Raw genomic sequence first — 12640 nt, 5'->3', positions numbered from 1 at the left:
TGGATCTGCTTCTTCTGTTAATACTAGTAGATCAGCCTGCATGAAATAATTCTAAGGCCATATTTTATATATCCCCAGATCACACCTGAGATGTTTTTCCATTTCAAGATCTGGCCCATTTTCTCCTGGATAAGCATGAATAAGCATGCTCCCTGCCAAATGCAATGGCAGTGTTTAAGAGTGGCACACTACATTCTTAAACAGAATTCCAGTAACTTAAGCTTGGTCCAGCAAGTACAATCTGCATACACTACTGATACATAAAATGGGGTCTGGATATGCAATCATAACAGACACATCTGATGAAGATTTGCATCTCCATCTTGAGCCATTAGCTGCACACACTGTATGCCTAAAGCAGACTGAGAGTGAGGTTCTCTGAAACAACAAGTGTCTAAGAACATATTGTCTTAGAAAGCTAGGAACATAAAGTAGTATTTATGTGAAGTCAGGTCTTCAGGCACAAAGTACTTTTGGTAAATTCAAGTTATAAATTAGCATCTTTACTGTAGCATTCTGCTTGACCACACCCAATAGATTTTTTTAAAAAAGAAATTATGAGGTACATCACCCCTTTTATGGTACAATAATTTAATATTAAAACTCACAGGATAATAAATGCAAAATTTATTTCAACTGTACATAACAGATACCTTTTTTTAAAAAAAGAACATTTAGTTGTTATATGCCACCACAAACAATAAAATGCAAACTGTACAATACAATACACATTCAGATATACATCTATATTCTGTTTTCAAAAATCAGTAACTTACTAAAAGATGGCTTCTCCTGTTCACAAATGAAATGCACAATATATAGATTTTATGTCACTATATATACATATTATTGTGTTTTGGCATGATTATGCAAAACACACAATTAATATAGTTTAATGTCAACTTATTGTAAATACTAATTGAATGTCAATACCATTTAAGCCATGGGAAAGGGACCGACGATGGCTCACATCTACACTCTATTTCAATTTCTGTATGCCTTCATCATAATACTAACTGTACACACATATCTTACAGAATTGCATAACATAAGGTACCATCAATTTAATATAATTGAGTTCCACCAAAATAAAACACTGAAACTTTGGGGTTGCATACCACCATTTCAATACTGGCATTTTTAAAAAATGCTTCTTGCATTAATACTTCTAGATCCATTCATAACAGACAAGCAGTCTGCAACTGTGAAAACACTGGCAAGGACTTCTAATTGTGAGGTTATAATGACGAAAACATGGGTTGGATCCTGGTGGTTAGTCAGTGGAAGGCACTGATGGTCGTTGATCTTTTCCACACTCCCCTCCTCAACTGGTTCTTCCCAATCCCAGAAAAATTTATTTTCAAGGCCGAGATAGCTGCATGAGATCTAATAGCCACACAGGGTGGCAGATTAGAGAGGGAAAGGCATATTATATTGCCCTTCTGCCTCTTTTGTCTATGGAAAACGGCAATTTTCCCTCTCCGCACTGCAGCCCCCTGAACCACAGAGCAGACCATGCAGGTTACATGGGGCCAGGGAATAAAGTTTCCTATGGTTGGAAAGGACTGGGGGAGGGATGCAGGACAGGTATGCAATCCGTGCATCCACAAAATCTTGGGATTCAGCCCAATCAGATGCCATCATTCGAATGATGGTCCAACAGCTCTTGTAATTACTAGTGGCAGTAAATGGTCAATGCTAGGATATTCTGATCCGGTCAACAAACATGATTCTGAGTAGGAAAGGAAAGTTCTGGGGCAGCTACAGATATAATACATTAAAAACAATAAAGTGTATTAATAAATATTTTTTCTATTTTTGTAGACCAGAAAACTACTGCTTAATCACCAGGACAATTGTCTAAGCTTTCACTGTCAATGTTTTTTTAAAAGAGGGAGGGGGGGGTGTACTGAATTTGGAAAATATATGAGAATTATAAAAGGCTGATAGCTACGCTACGAGCACAGCCACATTCCATGCCTCTTCTCAAGGCTAAAGTGAACATTAAATGTGAGCCCCAGAAAGATTTGAGCTGTGAAAAAGCCAGGGATAGAATTGCTTTTCTTTTGGCGTCTCCCTTCTTTCTCAAAATGCTCTATTTCAATTTTTCTTACTTGCTCAGGATGAGATATACAGACCAAAATAGATTCCATCTCAGGATGAGATACAGGCAACTGTACCTTTCCGCCACTGATGAAAAAACACCTGAGCAGAGAAGCATTTTGAAAGGAAAATCCAGTCCAGCTACATTTAGGTCCCCCCCCCCCCCTGTTCAAACTTGGTGCCTCCCACAGCTGCTTTTTATTTTTAAAACAGGTGGGAGACAACTGCATGCATCTTCTGTGAAATGTATTTTACCCCTCAGCACTCTTTTTTTTAAAAAACAACAACACTGTATCCTGTAAACCGTTACCACATCCTAGTAACATCACACGGCCATACTCATTCTCCCTCAGACTGGTGCAGCAAACTGACACTGGCCCTACCAGAACAGCAGCCATCAGCACCAAACATCAGTGCTGCACACTGGTGCCTCCTGGTTCACCAGTGAATCATACAAGACACACTTATGCTAATCTGGCAAGTACCTAGAGAAAGCAGACGGAGTATACACATGTGGCAGCCTTAGTAGTGGTGGAGAGTGCTGTCAAGTCATTTTCGACTTATGGCGGTCCCTACTGGGGTTTTTAAGACAAGAGACTAACAGATGTGATTTGCCACTGCCTGCCTCTGCATAGCGGCCCTGGTCTTGTTTGGAGGGCTCTCATTCAATTACTAATCAAGGCCAACCCTGCTTAACTTCCACGATCCAACTTGCCTGGCCAATTCTAAGGTGGCAGCCTTAGAAACCCTTTTAAAAATGCCTCAAATGTGTCGCTCAACAATCTGAAGTTGCAATATTATTCAGTATTATAGCGCAACAACATGAAGTTTCAGTATTAAACTGTTAATAAGGGCTTGAACAGTTCTAACAGCAAGTCTTCCATATTGCTGTAGCAACAGCATGCAAGCACTAACCCTCTTTTTGGAGCAGGCTGCCAGTCAAACTGGATGTAGCATACAGGTACACCTGGCCTCCAAGCTACTTTGGATGAATGAATAAGAACCCCCTTTCAAATACTTCAATATAGTAACATTTATTTAATTACTTTAAGTAAAATAAATGCAAGTAATTTTATGCTGAATACCTTAATGTCTGTCCCAATACCCTTGCATAGACCAGTAGATTACTAATACTATATTCTACAACTGTGTTGTGTGTTGTGTTGTATTCTACAATTAAGCAGTGAAAACTGCAGTGTATCTGTAGACATTACTATCATCTGAGGAACTGTAAATATTTATTATCAAGTTGTCAGAAAGGATCACTGCTCCATTTAATTTGTTTGAACAGTAGTGTTAGAACACCGGGTATAGCAGTTTAACAGATGTGGAATCTTGGGAAAAGAAATACTGCCTTCTCTTGATTCTTGCACAAAAAAATTAGACTACATTCCTAGTAATTTTTCCTGCACATCAGAGCTACCCACAAAATCATCAGCTCCTATTTTATAAGAACTGCATGCAAAAAGTATCCTCTCTCTTACTCTAGAAAACTGGTAATCCAAAGTAGCAAAAGCTGCTGGAACAAAAACAACATGTATTTATAAATAAATCGATTAAGTTGTATTTATACATTGCAGATGTAATCCAAAATATAAAAAGACATCCCTAATTCTACAATTATGGACTTTAAAAAAAAACCAATAGGAACACAAAACTTTGGTACTTTGAAAAACTGGACATTGCTCCCCACCTAGCAGTTTTCTGAGTTGTGACCCACAAGTTACAGACACTCAGCGACCTATAAAAATATAACAAAAAAACAGAGATCCCTTTTCTGTGAAGAGAGAAGACATCCTAGATTCTACCTGGAGAAAAGCCAAAAAAGGAAAATTCTGAGAGTGGCTTGTCTCGAGGGAGAACTGATATCTCCGCCATCGTCTCAGAAAAAGATCTGTAATTTCTAAAGGCCGCGGAGTGTCTGCAATTTGTGGGCCACAATCCAGAGAACCACACTGAAGGGTTTTTGCACACTCCCAGGGTATGGTTTAGCCCAGGGGTGGGCAATTGTTTTGGCTCGGGGGCCACTTTGTAGGAGCGGAGGTTAGCGGAGGGCCGCGCCTTTTAAAATGATTGCATTCATTAGTTAACTTTGCATTTCAGAAAAGGTATAAATTATATCATAAAAATCAATAAATATAAATTAAATAAAATAGTGGTAGTTTTATTCAATTTATTTATTGTGTGAGGGAGAAAAGCTGCAGAGTGTTGCTCTTTCGGTGCCAGGTGCCCAGTAGGTGACTGGCTTGGCAGGCCGCACGTGGCTCTGTAGCGGGCCGCATGTGGCCCGCGGGCCACAATTTGCCCACCCCTGGTTTAGCCTATGCTGAGATGAAAACTAGACATTTATGCTGCAAATGGCTTTTGAAACTCCCCTCAGCTTCCTGTGCATCTAGGAGGGGAAAGGGTCCGAGTCCGAGTCCCTTCTGAAAGAGTGGAGCTGATTACAGCTCTCTGGATTGTGGCAGGTTTCTTCGATACTGTATCATAAAATTACCTTGCCAGTAGTTATTAGAACAATGTTTTGCAATGAAGAACTCTACAATTTTAAAACTTACTTGGCTCAATCTTTTGAAGTATGCAATATGGTTCGCTGACAGAAATACCTACCAAATCTTCTGGTTTTAAAAAATGAACTTTTAATTGGCCAAGATAGTTTGGATTTCTTGTAATTTTTTTACACTTCGCTAAGCCTGAACACTGTAAGGCTAGGTTATTCCCATAAGCATGGCACAAGTGTTGCTTTGCAAAATACAAATATGTGATATAAAAAAGTGGGACTGTGGTGGGGAGGAAAGAATAGCTAAAAGGACATTTTTAAAAAATCCAGACCATACAGACCCAACATATCAATGCTGTCAGTTTTTAATAGTAAAAATACCCTGTAGGTTTAGCTTGCCAGGTATGACTGAAGTATCAGAAATTTCTTCCAAAGGTGATTAAAATACCACATTAAAGAGACAAGGAAACTGCAAGAAAACATCTAAGAAAAGCAGGCTGTGATACAACAAGCATTTGTTAAGAAAAGCTCAGAAGTGCATTAGTTCTGGTGAGAGATATACGAGCAACAGCTCTTACGAGATGTAGACCCCATTCTGTAACTATGGGCTGTCCATATACTGTCATAGTCAGAGTCTTCAGAGAGGTCGGAAGGCTCCAAACGAGAAAGGCTACTGCGACGACCCAAGGAGTCTAGACTTGATTGGTCATCATCAGCCAAGACGTGATTATGCATCAGGTCAGTGCCTTGCCATGCTAAGGATGTATGGGTGAAATGAAATGGTAGATGTAGACAGGCAGAGGTGGGATGAGGAGGAGAACATACAGGATAAGCCACAACCAAAACACATGAAACAAAAGCAAAAGGTGACGGGAAGAAAAGGAAAAGAGAAAATATTGTTAAAAAGGCACCAACGTTTGTTATCCCCATTTTGGTTGGGTTTTATGTAAAAATAATACTTTTTCATGTACATTTTTTAAAGAAAACAGACACACACTAAGATAGTTTCTTTTTTTAAAAAAATCTTGTTAGAGGGTGCCTCTGTGTACATATGCATTTTTAAAACAGGACCAATTACTTTTGTTAAAAAAGAGATTTTGAAAATAAGTGGCAGAAATTATACTCATAAGAAGTCAAAAAGCAGTATTTTTTTAAAAACATGGGAAAACTCTATGAAGATCTGTGTAGCTGTATTGCTGATTTGCAATATCTCCTGGAAAGTACTAACAAGTCACAATGTTGTAAAAAGAATCAAGCAGCAATTTTTTAAAAAGTATTCTAGATTTACCGGTCTAGAATACATTTTTTAAAAATTACTATGAGAGCATTCCTAAGCAGGTCTACTTAGAATCCTAGTCTGGTCTATTAAATGGAACTTACTCCTGGGAAAGTGTTCTACAATTGCACTGTTCAGCTCTCTCTCCCTCTCAATCACCTTTAAGGGAAACACTGATTCTGGCACAGACTTTCCAAAGCGTCGCTGGAATGACTCCCGACTCGAGGTCTACATAGTAAAATACCCCAGAAAGATCAGCGATTAGGAGCTAGAACTCCACCATCCTACCCATAGCATTAATCCTACATTTGGTTTGGAAAAAATGGGCCCCCTAAAAATTACCTGAGATCAGATTTTCAAAATGAAGATCACTGTGAACTTACTGCATGCACAAGTAATATACTAACTGGCCCTATCCAGTAAAAAAGTAAAACATATGGAAGCACCAACAGGTCAGTAAGACCTAATTCATACATGCAGTATGTGGTCCCTGGATACAAGCATATGAACATAGCCCAATATGGGTTTTAAACTCTAGGAGTCATTTTAATTATGCCATCACAAACTTCTTGAGAAAGAAGGTTTAAGGACAGCTTTGGCTACAGCTACACAGGGTTACAAAAGGTTTGCAACATGGAGCTATCTCCGTAAAATTATGTTTTCATCTGCCATTCCAAAGACAGCATACGAGAACTGAGCATAAATTCTGAGCCCACTACAGAGTCTCCATGGATTTCAATAAAAGCAACCAAGTTGCGTGTGCACTGCGCTCATATGAAGGCACATGTGAAATTCTCTGTTGAGAAGAATGAACACAGACCGTTTCAGCTGGACATAAAAAGCAAAATGATTTAAAGGAGCTGGACTGTACCCACTGTTTCTCCAGTCTTTTCAAACACTATTTCAGGGCCTTTTCACATGATCAGTTAATGGGACACTTCAACAGCATTCTAGACTTGGGGCAATGTGCCTCACAGCCCTTAATTCAATAAAGGCATCACAATATCTTTACCACATGTAATATAGGAGGGAAGACACTCTTGCTGAAGGAAAGGTTGTATACTGTCTGTATACAGTATACTATACTGTCCTTCTCCCTCTTTCTCCTAGGAAATATAGCCAGATGTACGTTCCATGTAGAAGGCAGCCTCTCTATTACAGGTTTCTAATAATAATAATGTTAGATTTATATACCGCCCTTCAGGATGACTTAACATCCACTCAGAGTGGTTTACAAAGTATGTCATTATTATCCCCACAACAAAAGACCCTGTGAGGTGGGTGGGGCTGAGAGAACTCCAGAGAACTGTGACTAGCCCAAGGTCACCCAGCTGGCTTCAAGTGGAGGAGTGGGGAATCAAACCTGGCTCTCCAGATTAGAGTCCTATGCTCTTAACCACTACACCAAACTAGCTCTCTCTGGCTCTCTCTCTCTAGATTTCTCCAATTTAAGTAGCAAAACACTCGCAAAGTTAGAGATGAAAAGCAAGAGGAGCTTCACACACCTACATAGTCAGCTCAGATACAACTTTCTCAACAACCTAAATCACAGTTTAGTGATCAAGAATATGCTGCAGGTTCAACTATTCCCTCCCTCTAGCATTCAGATTTTATCCCTCCCTTCCTTTTTCTTTGCAAACAGCAGTGCCATTACAGAAAGAAAAGGAGGGAATCCAAATGTGTGAGGGGAAGGGAAGGGGAGCTTAAGACTAAGCCACAGTCTAATGATTTAAAAAAAAAGAAGAGGTTCATAGATTTAAAGGAGCTGGGCTGTATCCACTGTTTCTCAGGATGAAACTAGGATGAAGAAGAGAGAGACGTGGCGTTCATTGCTCATTATATCAAAATCCAATATCCAAAGGTTATCATGAAAGCAATGAATAAACTATATATAGGAAGAATAGCATTTTCCCACACAAAATATACATTATAGTGTTGAGAACAATGCAATATTCTCTCAAGAGCAGCGAATGCCTGAAGGAAGACATTTAGTATGTAACAAAAGAGAAGCAAACACACATTTGCTGCACAACGAACTGATCATGTGGAAAGGCCCTCAGTGAAACACCTTACCCTGGGGGCAGCAGATAGCACACAGAGCTACAGAGCTAAAGACAAGACTTAACAAGAAAAAAAAAGCTGCTCTAATTTCCCAGCAACCTTGTCACTAGACACTCTTTCCATTTGCAAACTACTGTCCTACCTCTGATGTCACTGAATTCCAGACCACAGATTCTCCCAGTCAAGCTGACTTTGCCTTTCTGGAAGCAGCAGCTCCAAAACAACAAACAGAAGATGCTACTAGCAGAATTGCCAGGTCTGCACTGGCAGAATGTGGGCATAGAACTGAGGACAGCCTGCAAACAAAGGAATTGCATTGCACAGAAGGGTGCTATTCTGTGGACCCTTGGGCCTTTGCCTAACATCTTCCTGTTTGATAACCAAAAAATATTATATGTAGGTAGGTCATATTTCCATAATAAAAGGCCAAAGCCAATTTCTTTTGTCTATTACTATTTTTAAAATTACATGTGCATAGATGGAGAAAAATTATATAATATCAGCAGCCTTTTAAAAAAGAAGCCGTGCATCTACTTGCTATTATTTTTGCTTTCATTGCGGATAAATGCAAACCAAAGCTGTCGCTCTTTAATGTATGCAATGAAATTTATTGCACTATGTATATTTATGAAATATACATAGAAAGGGGGAAGGCAAAAAAAAAGCAAAATACATTTTACACCAGTTGTATGTCTGTAAGCGCACACAACGTTAACTTTGCAAAGTACATTTCAAAACACACTTGTTGTCACCCTATAGTTTGAAAAAATGACACACACCAACTGAGCACAGTTGTGCCATTTAAAGCACCAGAAATTTTATTTTACATTTTCTCTCTCACCCTGTACAATCATTCAAAAAATCCTGTACAATATTATTGTAGGACTGTAAGTAGTAAAATGCAAGGACAAAGTCTGAATTAGCAGAAATTCATAAAATGGCCTAAACAGAAACATAAAAAATATAACACAGCAAGGGACAATTTTACCACTATGTGAACCATAACAACAAACAACTGATGTTAAAAGTGTTACAAACCTTTTTGTAAAAGCCAGAAAATCTAAGTATCCTACAATAAATTAAAGTAGTCCTACAATAAATCACCACTTATAACAAATGGTCAATTCTCATTCCACAGTATTCATGCATGAATTCTAACTGAAAATTTATGTAAGAGGTAGAATGATAGTCAACAGCCAGTTGAATACATTCGGTATAGAGATGTCTACATATAACTGTTTTCATTAACCAACATATCTGACAAATAATTAAGCAATAAAGTGTTTAAATAGATTAATATCCACCAATATCTACACCAATTTCTTCCAATAATAAACTGTTTGATCATTTATAATTTGACAATTTGGAGCATAATGTTATTAGCTAAGTTTGTGATGAATGGCAAAACTGTGCAAACTGAAGCATACCAGAGAGAGTCTATTTCCTCCCTTATAAGTAGCTGTAAAACATGCTGGCAGATTCCCCTGTGAGGTGCAATACTTTACTTACAAGAGAGGATCTCCACCATTGCTGCCTTGTTTAAGATTAAATAACCTGGGTCTCCAAGACACAGTGTAAGTTGGGTATATATCCGAGTAACTGAAAACAGCAGCTTTGCTTAAACATACAGATATGTACAAAATACATGTAATCTTCTTCTGGAATAAAGGGGAATTATTAAAAAGAAATATTTAAACTGCTATGAACTGTTTATAGCCAGTTACATTTTCTCTTAATGCAAAAAGTCTCTTAAATGTTTTTGAAAAAGTACATCCCTGGTTTAATATTAAAAAAAGATTCAGAAGTCTAAATAAAAGGCTGAACTATCAAGTGAGCTAAACTGTATATGGACACTTACCATTTTCTATCATACGGCTTAAAGTAACGAATATCATGCTGAATACAAGACATACACATTTCATACTAGGATAGCTTTGCAGTCCCCAATACTAAGACTTGCTGAACCAACCAAGGAGTATGAGTGAGTGTCCACAATCCTGCAAGACTGGCATAACATCAGAAACCCTGGCAGTCTACAAGGATGCAGGGTGCAGCACTGGAAACTTTACACGGGGGCAGAAATGCTCAGGCCTCCAATTCCCAAGCTCTGTGCCACAAGACTAGCTGCTATTCCTTGAAAAATTAAGCCACCAATGTTGGAGGCATCTGTCATTCTATGTCCCTCTATGCAGCCTTGATATTTCCTAATTTCTGCACAGGTTATGACAACATCTTGAGGAAGGAGATAGCAAGAACGCATGGCAGTTGCTCAACACAGTCCATGCCAGAGACTACAAGCCCGGGGAATTCCTAGAAGCAGTACACTGGCCCAAATGCCCAGTCCTACTTCTGAGCCTGAGCAGATGACACAAAAGGGGAGGCCACAGAGCCACGCCAGAAGGATGCCTGCCCACTGTCTGGAAGCTCCGTCAATAAACCAGTTATCTAATCTTTCTGACTTAAGCCACCCCCACTCCCAATCCTGTCTCCAAAGTGTAAGAATTTCAGAAACACTGACTTAGGGGTCAGCATGGCAGATTGCAACCCCACACTCCTGAATGGTCCTAGAATCTTTCCATTAAACTATAGTGATCAAAACTAAATGGAGTACAGAATGCATATTTGGTCACAAAACTCAAATCTGAATATTGTAATCTTACTCAGATCATACCTAGTAACACACCATGGCAGTTCCTACGGTGTCTACAGAATTGACCACCACAGGGTATATGATGTTGCTGAATCAGAAGCTCAGGCATGTAGGTGCGCAAAGAACCATAAAAAGTCACAGGCTAAAATATCACAAATAATCATTTACCTGTTCTATTCTTTAGAAGTTTATTTGTATATTATTTCCATCACTTAGAGCTCAATCGATCAGCCAAAACACTCAAGGACCACTCGTGATACTACTTGCTGAATTAATAGGACAGCAACAATTGTTCACTTTTTTCAAAACTTACTTGAATTTAACGTTTGACGTGTTTTGGCACTTGTGCAATAAGCTTCAATGACTTTTAGAATCTGAGCATCTTCTTCTAAAGCAGCTGTACCTACATTAAAAAAATAAAATATTTATTCTAACTGTAGTTCAACCGACTTTTATATTTGGGAAATCACTTGGTAACCAGATAAATTGCATGATTCAATTCTGCTGTAGGGCAACGCTGCACAATGCTATTCAAAAAGTAAGAGGATGACAACCAGACCAGCCCTGATATGCATATCTGTGACAGCACAAGTGCCATATGGCCACAGCATCCTACAATTGGCACAAATAGTCTTTTAACAGGCCTTTTTTAAGGGAAAGGGGAGAAAGCCATGCAACCTTCCTTGAGCCTTACACATACAGGAGTCCACATCAACATGGACAGGCTATGTTTTAATGGTTAAAAGGGCTTTTCCTTCCAAAATAGTAACAATGGCTGATAAAAATGTAACCCTGGCACAATGCAGATGATATTTGGAAGATTAGACGCATATCTGTTTCCATTCAAGGGTAAAAAACATCATTGGTACAGGGTACAGTGAGAAGGAGAGAGAACCTCAAATGAACAGTCAGCCCTCTCGGCTATTCTATGGTCTTAAGATGCTAGAGGAGCACCCTGTCCCCCACTGACCTGCCTACTTATACTTGCCAGCCATCAAGCTCTCCATCTAACTCTGTTATGCGTGCCAATTTTCACAATGATGGCTGCTGCCAGGACAGTAGTGCCAGCCTACATCACTCTACTCATGTGGTATTGCTCAACATTTCAGAATCTGATGTGACAACCTCTAGCAGAGATAAATTCTAAAGCTTGCTGATAATACAGCAGCCCACAACTAACTCACTCAGCAGCCAATAACATTGTACCTGGAGTCGTGAGAGGGACTTAAGACAACCTGGGCAATTATTACGTTGTTAGCGTAATGGTGTAAGCTGCTTTGGGTCCCCACTGGGGAAAAGGTGTGGTATAAATGAAGTAAATAAGTAAAATGAAAAGGGGAAAATATTAAGATTATAGAAGCCTGTCAGAAGGATGCAAGGCAAAATTCTGCAACCTGTTTGGAGTGTGATAAGCCTTTCTTGAGAAACAAATTAAATGAACTGTATTTGCACCCTGATCCTAGGTTAGCTTACTTGCAAGTTTGTTCCACTGAGGTTAATAGAGCTTACTTGCAAATAAGTGTACAAGGCTGAAGGCTTTAAGTTTGGAAAAGCATCCAATACAGCACCACACAGAAATATAACTACTGATACATGCTTTGCACTGCAGTCCCACATGCACATACGTAGGAATAACCCCTAGTTAACATACTGGGATTTGCTTCTGAAGAAACATGCACAAGATCAGGCTGCAAGATGGGTAACACTAACTACTCCCCCCACTCCAATTAATTTGTTTTAGCAGAGAACAGTACAAAACAATCACACCCTTTACTTTAAAACTCTTCAAAATTATGTCTAGCACAAAACAGCAGGTTCCCAACCAGGATCAACTCTTTAAAAGAAAGACATCTGGGGAAAAATGTAAGCAGTAATAAAGGATCAACAGAGCAACCGCATGTTGTCATTGTGAAGTATGATATCTATGCTTGACTCACTATATAGAGAGACGGCGTGCAACTTTGTTCAAACTGTATTACTCCAAAGGCACTATACCATCTTCTGAAAATAGCTGAGAATACTAATGTTTTGGACTAAGCAAGAGGAATGA

The 12640-nt window shown here is 39.0% G+C and overlaps 1 protein-coding gene across 1 annotated transcript in view; it reads right to left on the bottom strand.

The window, feature by feature from the left end:
• ARHGEF7 (Rho guanine nucleotide exchange factor 7) overlaps nucleotides 1-12640 on the bottom strand; it is a 125334-nt gene that overhangs the window by 23867 nt on the left and 88827 nt on the right. The window contains exon 18 of the mRNA XM_054973483.1: nucleotides 10904-10993. Coding sequence (XP_054829458.1) covers nucleotides 10904-10993 — 90 coding nt within the window. The remainder of the gene's footprint in view (nucleotides 1-10903; nucleotides 10994-12640) is intronic.

The sequence above is a fragment of the Eublepharis macularius genome, chromosome 3 (assembly GCF_028583425.1).
Source record: "Eublepharis macularius isolate TG4126 chromosome 3, MPM_Emac_v1.0, whole genome shotgun sequence".
Taxonomy (NCBI): Eukaryota; Metazoa; Chordata; class Lepidosauria; order Squamata; family Eublepharidae; genus Eublepharis; species Eublepharis macularius.
This window is presented reverse-complemented; position numbering and strand designations above follow the sequence as displayed.